A 19,350-nucleotide genomic window follows, 5' to 3' on the forward strand; every position below is an offset into this window, starting at 1 on the left:
ATTAACGTTAGATTTATAAATTTGTAAAATTGGCTACACATAATCGCTGGGTCTTCCGCTTACGAACCCTGGTGGCGGGTGGGATTTGCACTTTGGATATACATTTTATGGTCCAAACTGTAAATATGTACAAACTGGCGGTGGGATTGCGTTGAGGAGTTCCGCACACGACGTATAATTGAAACTAATGAAATGCTTGCAAGAATCTTTTAGAACTACTAAGTTAGGGTAAATTATACTGATTGTCCCCTTTCGTTTCTTCCTGATTTTAAGGTACCTAACCGTAGTCATTTTATTGGGCATATGAATAAGATCACCTGATTTGTTTTTATGAACCCTTATGATCTGTCATTATTTAAAGCTAATTGCATTGGAGCGAAATTCATTACAAAAATAGCACCTGCTTCTAAACTTCTAACAGTACCCTATATGAATCATTACATCTTTAATTGATAAAATGATTTACTTTATATCCAATCTTATGCGCTCTTTTTCAATGTATAATTTTTCATAATTAATCAGTAAAATGCCACGACAACGGTTAAAATTTATATTTAACGATTGCCTATAAAAGATTCTTGCACGCCAAAAAAAAGTTATGGATTAAAATAAAGTATCACTGATTTTAGGACGAAATATGACCATTTATAGAATGCATTTCTAGAGACCAAGACAAAATTTACTTTGGCCACTACGCCAATCGATCTTTTCTTTTCTAAAATATAGCTGATTGAGTCTCTAAAAGAATTTCAAAACGTTCAACTGGCAAAATAATTAAAGCGCTAACTGGTTTAAAACAATCTTAATAAAAAAAAAACGATCACGTCCCACAGATAAATTCACGATAAACTGTTGTAATAAATCAAGCCAGTAAATCCAGTAATACTCTCAACTCAAATTCATATAACATTTGAGAGCAGTTAATACGAACAAATTTATTAGAATTCATACTAGAATTCATTCGGACAGGACATTTCGGAAATAGAACCCGTCCAAGCTAACTTTGCGGTGACAAAGTGTGATGTGCCATTACTAACTTCATATTTTCATAGGATTTTGACGTTTCTGATGGCCTATTACACTTGCAAAGCGCAGAGTTAACTTGGTCAGACTACCATGTAAAATTCCGTCAAACAGCAAAAGTACAGTCAAGTGTAAAAATTTGAGTTCATACACCATATTAAAAAATATGTCCCATTTTTGAGTAAGGTGTGGACACCCATATTTTTACACTTGACTGTAGTCTGCATCTTCTCAAATGACTTTTTCGCCTAAGACGGTAAACTGTTAAGAAAAAGCCATTGTTCCTTTTGCGTGAGCGGTTGCCCATTGTGTACCATTAAGTCTGAGCGCGTGCTACGGCGCGTGCCATTGTCAGATACCATGGAACACAATGGGCGACCGCTCGCACAAAAGGAACAATGGCTTTTGTTTAACAGATTACCGTCTTAGGCGAAAAAGTCATTTGAGAAGATGCAGACTATACAAACTTGAATAAACTCGCTAATTTTCCTGGTACCTACGCTTTAATATTTTTGCCGGCACGTTTCTCTACTTTTGTGACACAAGCCCACCGCCAGCAGCCCCGGAACGACGACACACGGCGCTCACCCCACGCTCGTTTTCAGGTGGAGTCGCTGGGCAACGGGCACAAGTGATGTGATGGCTGCAGCGTGTGTCGACGTTTCGACCTCTTACGGACCTCACTAGCGTATAAAAGTAGCGGCTACGCCGCCATTTTGTTTTCACACCCTGTCGAGCGTCAGCGCGAAAACATAACCTCAAAAAACGCAGACGCTCCACGGGTTACAAGGTTGGAGCCTTATAGGTTCATAAGCCTAAGTTAAGCTCAGTTACGTCTGCTTTTGTGCTTTTTGGGTTGCCAGCGTTAACATTGGTATTTACGTTGGGACACTAACATTTATTCATAAAGCACTAGGTGATTACTGATTACATTAATAAATAAATCGTGCTAACGTTTGGCGGTATGCAAAACATTTTTTTTATATGTCACTAAATACATGTTATGCATTTAAAAGTGCAAGCAATCTATTTATAGCTAGTAATTACACATTGTACTAATGTGAAAGATATTATTTCATTTTTAAGAGCGCAATACGCAGGCGTGACTTGATGCTTCACTATTTTGAATTTGAAAGACGGTTTTGGCTCGAGTTGTGCGCGGGTTTGATTTTGGAATGCAAAGTATTGGACGGCAGTTGGCTAATCGCGAGCGCCCTCGCTCGCTATTGGTCGAAATTGCGCGCCGTGATTGGTTCTTGTAACTTGACGGTTATTAACGGTTATTGTAAAAGTGTTTGTAACATACTTATGGTGTGACTTCATTTTCTATGCTAATTATAAAAAGATGTGTTGTTAAGGACTCCCGTCCAGTGTATGTTCTGTAACGTCTTTTTATATTTGGCATCAAAAATGGATACGCGCCTAGCTTAAGGATTAAGGACCAGGTTATATGACACTAATTCTAGATATCTTTGAGCACTACTTAGTTTTAATAAAAAATCACAGCCATTATGCCTTTTTAATAGGTTAAGTCGTTTGACACGAAAGAAGAATATTTAAATACCAAAGGTTGTTATTTTTACATTAGTAGAATTCATGAAGAAAACTGGCAATACTAATTTTATCCTAAAATTTTCTTTAAAATATTTTATGTATTCTTAAAGTATGGTTTCGAAATTATAACTATTGGATTATTAACCATGTTCATCCAAGGTACACATAATTTTGGAATAAAATAAGTGACATAACACTCTTTGTTACCGCGGTAAAAAATCCAAAAAGTTTAACATTGTCTTACTGATTAATAAAGTGGATATTTGATTTAAAGAATAAGAAACAGAAATATGCTGTGTTCTACATGTACATTTATAAATATTACACGAAAAGGTTATTTTCGAAAACGATTTGATTTGGATTTTCAATAAGATTAGAAAAATTTGAAGTTTGAGTGATCCTTTAGTTAGATTTTTATGTTTTTAAACTTTTTTATTGATGATGAGAAGATATACGTATGATTAATTGATTATAGCTGGCCAGTGGAAGCCCATTTTAATAACGTATCTGTACTGATTATTTACGTTTAAGTTTTAATTCTCACATTTTTTTAAATAAAACAATTATGAGTGCAAGAAACCAGTATGAGAGTGACAAGATATGCTATGTTAGGCTATCTTTAAAAAACTATCGCACTTATTGGGGTCTTGTAGTGCAAATTGACATTTTATAGATAGTTGGCTGTAATAAGGTTTGTGCGGATAGCAAAGTTATGTGCAGTGGAATGACAATGACACTTGTTAAATAGTTTGTATAATGTAATATACACAAATACTAGAAGCGACACTTTTGCTCTGCTTAGGATAGGGTCAGATTTTAGAATAAAACATTACTTACACTGAGCCAAAATCGTCTAGAAGAAAGGTCGATTTTTAAAGCATTTTAATCGTACGTTTATCTAATATCAAATAAAGCAAATGGGATATAATTTAGATACTACGGTTAAAATGTTCTGAAATTAACCCCAGTAGCGTTGCAAATTTATCTGAGCTATATATGCACTTGACCCTATGGACTATCAAATAAATGCTATAACTGTTAAAATATACATAAGATCCATTATTCTATGTTTACTTTAACTCCGATAACTTTGTCACGTTTTAACGTCTATCATCAGCCATATTGTTTTCACCGTGAGATACACATATTACGAAATTACCTAGCCATCACTGCTTTGTATGCAAAATGTATACAATTTTAATATGTTGTGAATCGGTATATTGTATGGTTGGATGCTGGACTACTTAGGTAAATACGGCTTATATCGCCGTCCTCTACCCTAAGGTATACGGGTGCTTAAAAATTAAAAATGTATGTCAGTGAATATTATGTAGTCACAAGAAGCGTGTAAGAAGATTAAGCGTTGGTTTAATTTTTTCTTTTCTGTGGCAACACCGCTGGCATATGTTTTTTCATACTGGCCGAATACGAATCGTGAGATAGCAAGAAAAAAAAAGGACAAAATTGATAGAAATTTTTGTATCTGGCGATTTGTTCGCGGCCTACAGACTGTTTTGTAAATAGATAAGCATTATTATTATTTAAATTTAATTAGAAATAGCGCATCTCGGTTATTAATTCAGAGCGATATTGTTAGATTAATGTTATTAAGAACTTGGAATCTGTAGTTAACTGTATATGGGTTGTCGCAGTGTACAGTCATTTTTTTTTAAGTCCATTTTAGTACTTAGTTATTTTGACGAAATCGTGAAGTAGTAAGTGTGTATGTCAATTGAATTTTAAAAGGAAACACACTATTATGTAGCTACCCTTGTTTATGTAGTTGTATTTTTTAAGTGAGTGAAGGATTATTTTAATAATTTTTGGGCGCAAATATTATTAATGGTGAAGTATTGTGACATTTTTATATGCCTCATCTCTGTCGCTCGATAATTATTTTAACATCGCGTTCCTGTTTCAATGAATTCCAAAAATGAACGAATTTTTAAATTTTTACGGATATCTAGTTACTGTAAACCTCTTTCAACTTATTGTGATACCTGAGAAAGTTGTTATAGAAAATATAGAAATACTCTTTATTGCACACCTCAATACAGAAGACAATACGTTGAATACAGCAACATAAGTAGAGATAAACAACAGGCGGTCTTATCGCTAAAAGAGCGATCTCTTTCAGACAACTTTTAGTAAGCGGAAATTAATTAATTAGTAGGTGTTCCAGATGCATTAAGAGGAACTACCTGATTTTCTATTTAATTTCCATTGTCGTGCTGACATAATATGTATGGCAATAATTCAAGCCCCCCCCCCCCCCCCCATCTAATAATTCAAGCATTTTGCTAATTAGCTACATCAGGAATTAGATATTTCGGAAATCTTGACATTTCTGGAATCTGTTGAAATTGGAATGTGCTGTTCACAGACATTTCGGTCTGTAGTCGTTATACCTAGTATATTAGTGTAGGTAGTTGTTTAATAAACCTGAATTGATAACCTAGGTGCATTCTTAAGTGAGTTTTTTGTCCTAAGGGGCCAGACCAGATATTTATAGTATTTTCACTCTGCCTGGCCCAAATACGAAATTTTAATGTATTTTTTCTACGACTTGTAAGTAGTCGCTTTAAACAAATAGTAAGACATCATTGTCTTGAATTTTTTAATTATAATTTGACGACTAAGATAGTTAGGTGTAAATATGTTCGAGAAAAATCGTAATTAATTAAAAAAATGACGTAGCGAGTGATTGATGAACAAAGTATAATTGATTTGATATAAAGAAAAGTATAAATGCGGAAAAGTGAAAATATTTCTATATTCAGCTTCTATCGGTCGTTGCGAGGGTCGTGCTTTCTAAACTATACATACTGAGGGCTACCGTTTTTGTGCTCACCAGTTGGCGCTACTGTAGATGTAGGTCCAGAAAAACGGATCACAAAATTGTCCTATGGTTATTTTTATATAAAATCAATACGTTTTAATATACACAAAGGTATTTTAACGTCTTAATGTGCCATTTTTTCAACCTGTTTAATTTTGCATATATTTTAGTTGGCACATTTTTTTTTAACCACTAAAATTCCCGATAAAAAAGCTTGAAATCCCCAAAACCTCTATGTATTTGACATTTTAAAAGACCTCCATCTGCACTAGCACCCCTAGCGGCGAAATTAAAGGCGGTAGCCCTCATTGTTATTTTTGTTCAACCCTTTGACCGCCAACGCGCGGCTTCAGTCCAATATCAACCTTTGTGCATTCAGACAAGGTTCACTATGTCGCACCGCGCACGATAAGGGTGGAGTTCAAAGGGTGACATATGTGGCGTGGTCAATAATCCTTTGCCATCGTATTTTCATGGAAACCCACGAACTTGTCATGCTATTTCAGTCAATCTCAGTACAAAAAGTACTGAGGTAGCATGACAAATACTAACGCTTCCGAGAAAATCAGTAGGCAATGGATTGTTCACTACGTCTGTAAGTTGCCTTAACACATTCGCGGACACGAATGCTATACCTACGCCTACTATGCCTACTTAATCTACTTATGTTAGATGCAGTATGTGCATGAGAAAAATCGTTTAAATAAAGACCTTATTGAAAGAGAACCAGATAAATTATTGCATGAGCTTTTTCATGCAAGTACTGCATTTGCGATAAGCAAGGCAGAATAGCATTTGCGTAGTTTTTTGTTTCCTTTGGCCTTTGACACATGACGTCACTTACCGTCCGCGAACGTGTTAAGGGGCCCGCCCATTACCAGTCCGCCGGACCATGGAGACTATATAAAGGAGCCAAATCTCTATGTATGAAAAGTGTCCATCAAAAAACAGTAATTAGGCGGCGCCACCATACACCGAAATACTACCAAAAACAACCTACGTAATTTGGTCGGGTTATTTGTTGCCTTATATGGTTCATGTTATACTCATGTCCCAGAGCCTAACTAGCGCCACCGGAGAGATTAGGAACTATTATTTAAAGCTTAACGCGGTCACTTTTACAACAATTCTGCCATAAGAGATTGCGATCCTTTCTATACCATCCATAACGCCGGACCATATCGGCCTGTCAGTTGTTCGGAACTGTCAAGTTTTTGTTCTAACTGACAGGCTGATATCGTCCGGCGGTCTGGTAATGGGTGGGCCCCTTTACCACCGTTCTTAGCTCCTGAGAGTAAGAGTTTAATTATAGAAGAAATCTTACCATCTAATTGTCTATTTCACTAGATGGCGTCTGGGTAGTCGTTCCCATATACATCGTATATTAAAATGAGCCTTATTGTTAAGAGAGAGGATACATTTTAGTGTTTGTGTAGATACTTCTGCTACTGATGTATTTCTTGTTACTGTTCCTGAATGTTTTGAAAACGCGACCATTAAGTTTCAGTTTATAGTTCAATTACATTTTCCTTACTGAATAAACTTTTATATGCTATATAACTATAATATAGACGAGAAGCTTCGTGGGACGGCGCTCGGAAGTGGTTTTTCAAAAAAGTTAATTTCTCGAAAGAGCTGAAATAGACGTTATTGATTGTAAGGTCTAATTTAGTACCTTTAAAGGAAATAAGCATTTTTGGAAAACAATCCTCAATGATATAATTAAAGATTTTTGTTCACTTGAACCTTGAATAAAAGGTTAAAACATACATTTTGTGGTTTTATTTCCTAGTATTTTAGTAGGGTAATGAGTTTAGAAGGCGGTGGATTACAGAGCGGTTGCATTTCATATATAATTATAATATCTGGGAGACCAAGTTTTGCTCGGAAAACATATACAAACTCAGAAATGCGCGTTTTCCCAGAGATAAAACCTAGCTAGATCGAGTTTTCGCCCCGGAAAACGCGTGGTAAATTAAAGAACTAACGCGGCAAATTCCATAAGGTATTTCAGGCAATGCCGACTTACAAATTGCCGAAGGCAATTTACAGCAAACTAGAGATGGGCCGAACATTCAGTAATCGGCATTTTTTTCAATGTTCGTATTCGGCCGAATAGTTCGGTTCGAACTGCCGAATAAACAATTTTTTTAAGGGTGTCCGCAATATAGCGCGGATGCACTTCGCGATCAGGTATGAGACGTTTCCGTTTCCTTTCATAAATATTCCCGGTGGGTCGCGAGAAGAGAGGTCAAAAACACGTTATGAGTGCAGACCGCGGACCTGAATGATCTTGTTTTCAGCGTTTTGGGCAGTTTAAGTCTAACCGAATATTTGGTTCGGTACGAGCTGAACCGAATATTCGGCCCATCTCTACTTCAAACGTAGCAAATACCAAAATTCGTTATGAGACCAAATTGCATAATGCATTACATGAAATTGTATACGTAGTTACAAAATCACTTGACATGTATTTTTAATTAATATTATTTGCACCGACTTGAAACAAGATTGATTATTTAAAAAAATTAGTTGGTAAGTGTATAGAATATGAAATCTATGGATATTAAATTGACGTCGGATTTCGAGATTGACATTTTGACCTACAATGTTTAGTAGTTTTAGCGGTTTTTGATATATTTTACAAATAAATCAACATGTGTGAGTTGTATCCAGGATTCAGGTCGTGCTGCGGGATACCGCTGCGAGTCGGACTAATTTTTATTGCTATATTATCCATCGTAAGTACATTATAATTAAAACTGGGCTTTAAGACGAAAGTAGAGGATCCGCGCGAAATCGCCTTTTCATACAAACTTAGTCCTCATTTTCCTAAATATTAACATTATTGAAAACATTTTGACCCAATTAGTTGTATATCAACCACAGCAAGGTAGGAGCATTTAAAAAATTGTATAAAATGTTTTTTGCTCCTAATTTTTATAATAATCAAAGTATCGAATAAGAGCAAGACCGAAGTGATGCCATAAGTGTTCCGTTTGTCAAAACAAAGTTTTGCACGGAACACTAAAAATTAAATGAAAATCTACCAGGCAACTATTGGCCCAATACATACCTTAAAACACGAACTACATAAAACTAGCATACATAAATAGGCCTTTATCATCTGTGTCAGATGTTTCAAGCAGCATCGCGGTTACGACACTTGCGTTCGTGGCTGTAAAGCCCTATACGAGAGAGGATATCCCTCGGCCACACACACAGCAGGTGTATGCTCCCCCAGGTGGGCGGGGGTTGGAGGCCTGCTCGTGGCCCCTCGTGTGTTTCTCTTTTAGTAAGGAGAACCAGGCATCGTCGTGCTTGGATTGACCATCATGAATAACACGACGCCACATGTGTGTGGTGTGTATTGGCTATTGTCAATATCCAGACGAAAATGGGGACTACGTTTGTATGAAGAAGCGGCCGTCCCCCTTTCCTCTTAAGTCAATGTGGGGAAGACCGTTGTGAGAGCTCATATGTGGTATTTTGTATAAAAAGGGACCTTATTGTCGATGGCGCTTACGCCATTATTAACGATGCGATGATAAGTACAATGCCGCGGGACGCTGTGCGGCGTAAGCGCCATCGACAATAAAGGTCCCTTTTCATAGAAAATGCCCCATATTTGTACAGGTTAGTCGCTTAGAAAGGAAGAACGTCAGCCTTCTGTAGGTCTTGCACAGGAGCGGCGCGACAGTATCTCGCCCGTAAAGGCCGGAAGGCCCTCTAAATAATACAGTTAGAAAAAGACGGGTAGTCTATCCCGCGGGCGAGATACTGTCGCGCCGCTCCTGTGCTGGGCCTACTATTCTACCGACGTTCTGCAAGCCCTCTGTGCGCCGTAGGTAACCGGAGCCATGATAAACGCCGCCATCAAGAAAGCCGGCGTGAACGTGAGCTCCATCCAGGAGGTGCTGGACCTGACCAGCACAACCCCCCGCATCACCACCACCACCACAGCAGAAGGCTACGATTACGACCGTTGGGCCAGATCGGGTACCGAGAGCGTCAGGGACGATGTCCAAGACGTGCACACCAAGAAGCGGAAGATTAAGACTACGACGAAACCGAAGTGGTCGACGGTTGAGATTATTGGTGAAGATGGACGTACTGAGGTACAGTAGGAATTCTCGGTGAACCACTTTAGATTTTTTTTACCTCGATCCTTATGAGCGAGCTAAACTCCGCCTCCCATAGAAATAACCAATTACGATGTATTTAGGATCCTAATGAAACGGGTAAAAACAGGTAATGAGACAAACAATAGGTATAAGGACAGTTTATTAGCTCACGCAACTTTGGGAACAAATTATTTTATTAAATATTATGATTTGTGTTTTTAAGTAGTCACACTACTATCTATATATGTGGTATTTTCTATAAAAAGGGACCTTATTGTCGATGGCGCTTACGCCATTATTAACGATGCTCCGATATAAATACCTATACAATGCCGCACGACGCCGTGCGGCGTAAGAAAACGACCATAGAAAACGCCCCATATAATATATAAATTATAAACTGAAATAGATGTCATATATTAAAGAAAAATAAGTGCTTGCTCTTAGAGTTGGTCAAAGACGCCTAGTCTTAGTCAGATAGCATATAGTCGAGAAATTGTGACCAGTTCCGCCGTGGCGGGGTGGCCTAGGGGTTGAAGGCGTTAGCCCGGATTGCTAAAGACGCCGGTTCGAATCCGGCCTTCACCACTGGAGGGCTTTGTCACTTTTTTAGGGTTCCGTACCCAAAGGGTAAAAACGGGACCCTATTACTAAGACTCCTCTGTCCGTCTGTCTGTCACCAGGCTGTATCTCATGAACCGTGATAGCTAATAGACAGTTGAAATTTTTACAGATGATGTATTTCTGTTGCCGCTATAACAACAAATACTAAAAATTACGGAACCCTCGGTGGGCGAGTCCGACTCGCACTTGTCCGGTTTTCTTTAATATATATTATATCTATTTCAGTTTATAGTTTATTAGTTGTTGTTGTTGTTTAGGCTAAGCTTCGCCTCCCCACAAAGATAACCAATTAGGATGCATTTTGGATTTCTTAGTTTGCAAATGCCGGCCGTGACAAAGGCAATGACGGCAATAAACTTTACCTGAGCTAACCTTGTTTTTTCAACACCCACACTTTTAAGTGCCATTTGAACATACTGAGCTTACAGTGGGACAGGTGGATTTTTGTAAGCAGATTGTCCCATAATATTTATTTATTAATTAATTAATATTGATTATCCCCAAACCCACCACTTGCCACCACCAAACCCGTTGTCTAAACAACATGCATAAATCGTCTGCAATAGACGCAAAGGCCTGTGATGATTATTGATTATCTTTTTTATGCACTATTTATACTGTAATCATTTGACATCTTAGTATTATATTTCTAGTTTTAGATAGATTAGATAAGAAACTTTTTTTTTCTTATTATTACATGGCTCTAATGGCCGACATTTATTAGTATAAAACATAATTTTAAATTTAAAAGGAATGACAAACATACAGAAAGATTTTTTTTATACCACGTCGGTGGCAATCAAGCATACGGCCCGCCTGATAGTAAGCAGTTACCGTAGCCTACGGACGCCTGCAGCACCAGAAATATTACATGCGCGTTGCCGACCCTTTGAAAACCTGTACACTTCTTTTTTTGAAGAATCCCATACTGTAGCCCCTCGGGAAAACCTCGGCAGGGAGCTCATTCCACAGCCGAAATTCCGCGGGAGGAATTCCGCCCGCGGAATTGAATTTAAATTCCTCTTAAACCGCACAGTACGCGACCATTTAGGTTCTAGGTTGTGAGGATGAACACCCTGCCGACGGCGAGCGGTGCGGTGATAGAAAGCGGCTCTAATTGGAACAAACAGGCATTGTCTTAAATTCCTAACGAATACAAAAATAACAAAGTATTAAAATGAGTCGAGCCATGTGATGGTGCGAAGACTAGGCGCTGGCTCAGCACAAAGCTGCGGGACCAGCAGCGCTGGTATTCTGCCAGAACCTAAAAGAGTAGTGACGCTAGAGAAGCTGCACAGAATGCACATGCCGATTTAGACTGCTAGGTAGATAAAAGGCCGATATTGTCACTCAAATTTAAAACAATATCTCCTTCTTCCTGCCTCTGTCCCAGTTCATCTGGGGTCGGGCCTCCTTGTGCATCGGCGCCAGGATATTTTATCCCGGGTTGTCACTGGTGAGAGAGAAATTTAAAACAATATAACAAATAAAATACGTCTTTCATTTTTAGGATATAGAATAGGATTTGTAATGATATATTTATAATAATAAATGATGTACAGGATGACAGTGTATACCTATAATCATTTGCACGCCTGCATGCAGGTTGAATGGCATGGACAATTTATTAGCCATAAGATCTTGCGTTAAATATATTAAACGGGTCACTCACGTTTATAAAGTTTAATATGTCAGTGCCTGTTGTTCATATTCTAGCTTCTAGCAAATAAAGATATTTTGATTTTGAACAGATAATTCGTTTCCAAGACGACTACATTAACCTGGAAGAGAGTAACGATGACTCCGGCTTGGAAGGGAGCTCGCAGGACGATGGCGAATGGAGCTCTACTACTCCCACCTCAATCACCCCCACTACTGCTCAAACTACTACTACACCAACGACAACGACAAGAGGTACATATATGTCACATAACATGTCGCCGGCCGATCGGAAAATCAGGCAGATCGAAAAGTTCCTGTGTAATCCAATTTTTTATCAAACAGATCGTCGGCGAGCGATACAAAATATTTTTCCCCTCACTAGCTCGGAAAGTTGTCGTTTATTCTTCAATACAAGCGGGGAAAAACGCGTTTTATCCACTAGTGGGGAAAGTAATTTGACCTTGGATGGAGCGTGTTTAAGTAGCTTGACAGATAACAAAACGTAAAACGCTCATTAAATAAATGGTTTGAGAATCTAATAAAAAATACCAAATTTAGCTTTATTTAATGATTTTAAGTCATAAACCTTAAAATTCCATAAGAAACGTTTTATTTTTTATAATGATGTTAAATATAATTCTGAACGCACAAGTTGAGTCGATGCAATTTCAAAACGCATCGCTGACATTTCATACATCAGAAATGTCAACATTGTCAACAATTTTTTTACTTAAAACCTTTTCTCACCGACTCGCGTAAAAATACACAACTTCCAGAGTTTTCTGTTATAATATCGTAAAGAAATGAGTGATTCCAGTGATGAAGATGATCTAACGCCTGTGGATGATGCACTTTCCTCGCTATAGTGAGGTGAAAAGTTTTGTGTTACACACGGGCGCAAATGTATTTTACTTCTCGTGTGTTGAAACACTTGCTACGCTCAGGATTCTATTTTAGAACCACTCGCTTCGCTCGTGGTTCACCTATAGAATCCTTTCGCTTGCTCGTGTTTCAATTCTACACTCGCGGGTAAAATACAACTTTGCACCCTTGTATAACAAATAACTAATATTATAGGAAAAATGCACGCTTCCGGCAGGACTTGAACCCGCGACGCCGCGACCTCTGCAATTAGCCTACCAGAAACGTGCAAATCTTTCCATTCCTTCCTTTATGTATATACACGCCTTGGGGTGGCGTCATCTACCGAAAGACTAATATTCCGTCATAGCGGCACTGGAGTCTCAAGTTGTATTGAGAATTCACCAGTAGCAATGTGCTAACCGCTAATGCTAACCCATAGTAAACCAATTTTTTATCAAACCGATTACGTCTGTGTCTTTTTTTCCTGTGTAATGTTTTGACGGTTGTATAACATGGGGCGCAAGTTAAATATTGCAAACGAGAGTATAGTTAAATCGCGACGGCTTTCCGGAGCGATTTATAGACTCGAGTTTGCAATATTATTACGCCCCGAGTTACACACAATGTTTTTCATCACACTTGCGATACAAAAATGGAGTATAAAGACAAAAAACTGTTAATTATAATACTATAAACTTCATAACTCCCTAGGGAAACAGCTTTTTCTATAGTTCCCGCTAAGCCTGAGTGCAATTCCACATTTACTGAGCGAGTGTGATGAAAACAAATATAAAGGTTAAAAATATAAAAGTTTCTTCAGGTTGCTTCAGATGCCGGAGGGCAAACTGTCCAGAAATAGCGGGGCTCCATCGTCTCAGGGAACGAGATAATGATTTTCAAGCTTCACGATATGCCTAGGAATTTCATGATCTGCCTGATTTTACGATCGGCCGACGACATACATAAATGTCTGCCGTTTAACTAAGATGCTTGGTAAGAGGTTATTAAGATCATAAATCAGGAAGTGGAAGGAGCTGTGGCCTGACTACATTAAGCCGATTTGTATTAAGGTCAATAGATACAAGAAAAAAAAAGGTAAAGTGCGACTTTCCTCACTCCAGGGAGTGAAACAAAGTAGCTTTTTAATTTAGTGAAAGCAACGAACTGCCACTTCATACTTCTATTACAAATTTCTTTTTTTATTTATTTTTTGTTTCTCTGTATTATTCTGTGTAATTTGAAATACATTTTAACCTTAATATGTTCTTACTACTGAGGTGAAAAATTATATGTGTCACACGAGAGCAGTTATTTTACATCTCGTGTTTTTGAGTCCCTCGCTACGCTCAGGAGCGTACTCGCGTCGCTCGTGATTCAATTATAAAATCTTTCGCTTTCTCGGGATTCAAAATCAACACTCGCAAGAAAAACCAACTTTCCTCTCTTGTTGCACAAATAACTATTTATATATTGCACAAAAAGAACACAGAAAAAATATTCAGCAGCTGTCTAACAGACACACAGACAGACAGACAGAGAGTTGGTTGACTAACAGAGTTTCCAGGAGTCCCCGCACTAGGCTAGACACGATACCACCTATGTCAGGGTGCGTAGCCAACGTGCCAATCGTTAACTCCGTAGCGTATCGTAGTTTTACTTATTAATACATACATTATTCTATACATATCTTTATGCTAATGATATTGTAATAGCTTAGTGGACGGACACGTCGGCTACAACCACAGAAAACCGCCTACAACTCTTCCCCACTAGTGCGATCGTGGCAGTTCCGTTTCGTTCGCTACGGAGCATTAACGATTGCACGTTGGCTACGCCAAAGATAGATATAACTCCGTAATAGATGGATACAGTCTAAGGAAAAAACGTGCTTTGAAAATCAAGAAAATTTGATTCTCGTTCAGAGGGCGCTACTAGCTTTGTCGTATAGATGGCGTTGACGGTTTCGTTTGTTATTTAACAATTTTAACGCATATCAGTGAAAGAACATGGGTCAAAATCATAAAAATAATTATTGCAAATAAAAAAAACCATTTATCCATATTTAAATACATTTTATCGTATTTTTATAAATCTTAATTTTTAGTTTTAAAGTGTGTCGACAGATGGCAGTGAATTTACTGGGGTTACAAAATTTACTATGACAGTACCGCTCTAGTATAAGTTACTCTATGGCTACGCACAGACCTATGCACTTCGGCATTGGACCTACGGTGCGGATATATCCGTCATTGACGTTGAAAATGTAAGCAGAAGTTCATTTTCGCTCCCGTCAAACCGGGTTTGCTGGTCATTATTTTATTTATATTGCAGATGTGTACACGCACGCGATGGGCAAAGTAAACCGCAACGGCCTGAACCTCCTCGCGATCGCGTTCATAGCGCTCGGCATCATACTGCTGGCAGCGAACTTCATGGTGGGTCCAGTAGAGTAGAGCAACATATATATCTACCGCACATGTGTACAAAGTAAACCATTGCGGCTGTGTCCCTTATTCGTATTTTTTGCTCGTATTTCTTAGTTTTTAGGGTTCCGTACTTAAAGGGTAAAAACGGGACCCTATTACTAAGACTCCGCTGTCCGTCTGTCTGTCCGTCTGTCACCACCGTGATAGCTAGACAGTTGAAATTTTCACAGATGATGTGTTTCTGTTGCCGCTATAACAACAAATACTCAAAAGTACGGAACCCTCGGTGCGCGAGTCCGACGGTTTTTTTAAGTCTAAATTTAAGGTTTATCTGTAAAAAATGTATGTATTATACGCTATCTGTTAACTCTGCCATTTCATTTCAAAGACAAGACAAAGCATTTATTGCCAACATATTACACCAAATTCATGTGATGTTGAATAAAAATGTTCTATGTCTATGTCAAAATTGCTACATGACACTTTACATTTCCTCAGAACTCCCCCGAGATGGCGCTGCTGTACGTGACGCTGCTGCTGGCGGTGTGCATGGCGTCGCTCGTGCTGCTCATATCCGTGGTGGGCGAGTGTGCGCGCGCGCACGACCACTGCCTACTGAGGAAGTTGGACTGGTTCTCGAGCTTCATGGTCACGCTGTTCTGGTTCGTGTATATATTCGGTGAGTTTCCCGCGCGACCTAGAGATAGCGACTCTCTATGGCAGCAATGTGCCGTTTTCAGTCAAAAGGTACCACATTGTCGCTTGCCATAAGGACGCCCACAGGACGCTTGACAATCCAATTTCTTCCTTATGGTAAGCTACAATGTGGTACCTTTTGCTTGAAAACGTCACAAATAAATTTTTGGGGACATCTTACACAGATCAACCTAGCCCCAAAACTAAGCAAAGCTTGTTCTATGGGTACTAGGACTACTAGGCGACGATATACATACGCAACTATCATACGCATATAGATAAATACATTTTTTTTATACTACGTCGGTGGCAAACAAGCATACGGCCCGCCTGATGTTAAGCAGTCTCCGTAGCCTATGTACGCCTGCAACTCCAGAGGAGTTACATGCGCGTTGCCGACCCTAACACTCCTCTCCCTCGAGCTCTGGCAACCTTACTCACCGGCAGGAACACAACTAGTGTTATTTGGCTGCGGTTTTCTGTAAGGTGGAGGTTTATATACATAGAAAACACCCATATGACTCAGGTACAAATATTTGTGCTCATCGCAATTAAATGCCCTTACCGGGATTCGAACCCAGGACCATCGGCTTCATAGGCAGAGGGTCACCCACTAGGCCAGACCGGTCGTCATTGGCAGCCATACTCAACCTTCTTTTTATGAGGGTCACTAAGACGGTTTTGCCTTTGTAGCCCCTGGCCGCAAGATGATTTTGCTTAAAGGTGACATTCGGGTGGCAAGGTTATGTACCTATTCTATACCAGGATCACCTGGCGGGCCACCTAAAAATCCCGCGTATATGGGGCCCGCGGGCCGCAGGTTGAGTACCGCTGCTCTATGGGGTCGGACCGAAAGTATTATAAATTAGAGTCTGTGTAAGCTTCACCGACTTAGCAAGCGACAGAAAACGCCACCACTAACATAATAAAATTACCAATGTGTAATGGGACACACCACAGGCACACTTACCCCTTAATTCATAAACGCGCTACAGGCCTTAATTTAATTAGCTAATTTATGTATTATGTGTATGGATGGTATAGAAAGGATGCCAGTCTCTTATGGCAGAATTGTGGCAAAAGTGACCAGTTATATAGTCTCCATGAGCTGAAAGCTGGTCACCATAAGAGATTGGCATCCTTTCTATACCATCCATATTTCAGCTGTAAATAATAGTTCCTAATCTCTCCGGTGGCGCTAGAGGTAGGCTTTGAGACCAAAGAGTATTGTAATATATAGGAGACTCTATGACATGAACCATAGAGGTAAATTAATGTAGAGATGAAATGGGGGAGGGGCAGCAAATAACCCGGCTAAATTACGTAGGTTGTTTCTGGTATGTTGTCAGGAATGTTAAAACGTGTTTTTAATTTTTCCCCTCACTAGCTCGGAAAGTTGTCGTTTATCCTTCAATACAAGCGGGGAAAAACGCGTTTTATCCACTAGTGGGGAAAGTAATTTGACCTTGGATGAAGCCAACACAGTTGACAGATAACAAAACGTAAAACGCTCATGATAATGGTTCGTTCGATATTAATTATCATTAAATAAATGGTTTGAGAATCTAATAAAAAATACCAAATTTAGCTTTATTTAATGATTTTAAGTCATAAACCTTAAAATTCCATAAGAAACGTTTTTTTTTTTTTTTATAATGATGTTAAATATAATTCTGAACGCACAAGTTGAGTCGATGCAATTTCAAAACGCATCGTTGACATGTCATACATCAGAAATGTCAACATTGTCAACAATTTTTTTACTTAAAACCTTTTCTCACCGACTCGCGTAAAAATACACAACTTCCAGAGTTTTCTGTTATAATATCGTAAAGAAATGAGTGATTCCAGTGATGAAGATGATCTAACGTGCGGATGTTGCACTTCCCTCGCTATAGTGAGGTGAAAAGTTTTGTGTTACACACGGGCGCAAATGTATTTTACTTCTCGTGTGTTGAAACACTCGCTACGCTCAGGATTCTATTTTAGAACCACTCGCTTCGCTCGTGGTTCACCTATAGAATCCTTTCGCTTGCTCGTGTTTCAATTCTACACTCGCGGGTAAAATACAACTTTGCACCCTTGTATAACAAATAACTATTGTCGCATTGCGTATGTTCTGTCCCTCACGGTCGCACGGGTGCACAATATAAAATACTAGGTGTATGGTCTAGGTACTTCAATGTATAGTGGCGCCGCCTTTTTGCTGTTTTTTACGCTCACTTTTTGATACATGAAGATTAATTTCCTTACCTCCATAATCATGTGATTATACACAAGTCAAAATGACAGATCAACATAAACGATTATATTGAGCTACGCTAATAAGACTTGTAGCGCGTTTATGAATAATGGGATTAGTAGCTGCCGAGATTAGGGGCGGTACAGACGGTTTGCAGTCTGCAAACCATTACCAACGAGGGCTATCGTTTTTTTGCTCACCAGTTGGCGCCTCTGTTGATGGTGGTCCAAAAGACTAAAGAACAGCTGTCAGTCATTGAAGTGACAAGTGGCATTTGACATTTAGAACTATGGAAAAGACCACCATCTACTCTAGCGCCCCTAGCGGCGAATTCATACGCGTTAGCCCTCATATACAAATTACGTTGCAGTCCGTCTGTACCGACCCTTAGCTTTTAGACGGACTCTAGGCGCCATATTTTCAACACTAAACGTCATTCATTACCATCAAAAGAAATATCTTGGTTTAAGAAATCGACTTTCATTTGTGTCGTTTTCAAGCAAGAGGTACCACAATGTCGCTTACAATGAGGACGAAATTTGCTTGCATCTTTATATGAATAATCTGTTAGAGCGTTCTTATTGGCAAGCGACCTTTTGCCTGAAAACGACTGATTGTTAAACGCTTAAAAAATATTGTTTGGTTGTGATTGGTCATGTACCTAGTAAGTACCTACGAATAATTTAAGAGGTAAATCAGGACATAGACCCGACGCAAAGCAATAATTCTAATACTAAGTAGGTACCTACATTTGTTCCAGTGTGGACCTTCTTCGCTGCCGTGGCAAACGGCATGGCAAGGGAGATGCAACCCTACTGACGCTCCGGAAACTTCAAAACTGTCTTAATATGGGCGGAATTCATGTCTACATTACGAAGAAAATTAACCTGTGGAGTTAATCCTTTGTCTGCTAAAGGCGTCAACTGACGCGTGTGGTCGCAGCCCAATATCGATTTTCGTGAATTCCGATAAGGTTCATAATGTTAATATCCAGAGGAAAAGAGGACTACGTTTGTATGTAGACGCGGCCGTCCCCTTTCCTCTTAAAGTCGATGATGTCGCTTCCCCAGCGACTAAATACCTACTAGCTGATAACGTGTGTGACTACTGGCAGGCGTCTTTAACCTAGAGTCGTTAAGTTCAGTGCTTTTGACTGTCGAAAGGGATTAAAAATAAAACAAACTTATGAAACAGAATTTTCGCTTTATTCAGCAATTTCCAGTTGAAAAGAATAATCAACAAAACTACACTGAAATTCTGAACATGACTATTTTTACAAACAATTTACAGCGTTTA

At 38.9% G+C, this 19,350-nt stretch overlaps 2 protein-coding genes and 1 non-coding gene across 3 annotated transcripts in view; all 3 read left to right on the forward strand.

Moving 5' to 3' along the window:
- Positions 1-7,185, forward strand: part of LOC134752795 (cyclin-T) — a 28,675-nt gene extending 21,490 nt beyond the window's left edge. The window contains exon 10 of the mRNA XM_063688508.1: positions 1,629-7,185. Within this exon, the coding sequence (XP_063544578.1) occupies positions 1,629-1,658 (30 nt within the window). The 3' untranslated portion in view covers positions 1,659-7,185. The remainder of the gene's footprint in view (positions 1-1,628) is intronic.
- A 2,870-nt stretch (positions 7,186-10,055) lies between these two features.
- On the forward strand, positions 10,056-10,128 carry Trnas-gga (transfer RNA serine (anticodon GGA)). The gene has a single exon. It is a non-coding gene; the product is annotated as a tRNA-Ser (tRNA).
- Positions 10,129-15,019: 4,891 nt separating this feature from the next.
- LOC134752904 (uncharacterized) lies at positions 15,020-18,948 on the forward strand. The gene is made up of 3 exons (XM_063688685.1): positions 15,020-15,125; positions 15,615-15,795; positions 18,815-18,948. The coding sequence occupies exons 1-3, from the start codon at positions 15,039-15,041 to the stop codon at positions 18,871-18,873; spliced, it is 327 nt and encodes a 108-aa protein (XP_063544755.1). The 5' UTR covers positions 15,020-15,038; the 3' UTR covers positions 18,874-18,948.
- Positions 18,949-19,350: the final 402 nt, after the last annotated feature.

This window comes from Cydia strobilella, chromosome 25 (assembly GCF_947568885.1).
Source record: "Cydia strobilella chromosome 25, ilCydStro3.1, whole genome shotgun sequence".
Lineage (NCBI taxonomy): Eukaryota > Metazoa > Arthropoda > Insecta > Lepidoptera > Tortricidae > Cydia > Cydia strobilella.

Excerpts from the sequence above, each read along its gene's own strand:
- LOC134752904 (XM_063688685.1), top strand. The coding sequence starts at position 15,039 with ATGGGCAAAGTAAACCGCAACGGCCTGAACCTCCTCGCGATCGCGTTC. Across the intron at positions 15,126-15,614 it reads TGCTGGCAGCGAACTTCATG|AACTCCCCCGAGATGGCGCT; the intron begins GTGGGTCCAGTA and ends ACATTTCCTCAG. Across the intron at positions 15,796-18,814 it reads CTGGTTCGTGTATATATTCG|TGTGGACCTTCTTCGCTGCC; the intron begins GTGAGTTTCCCG and ends CATTTGTTCCAG.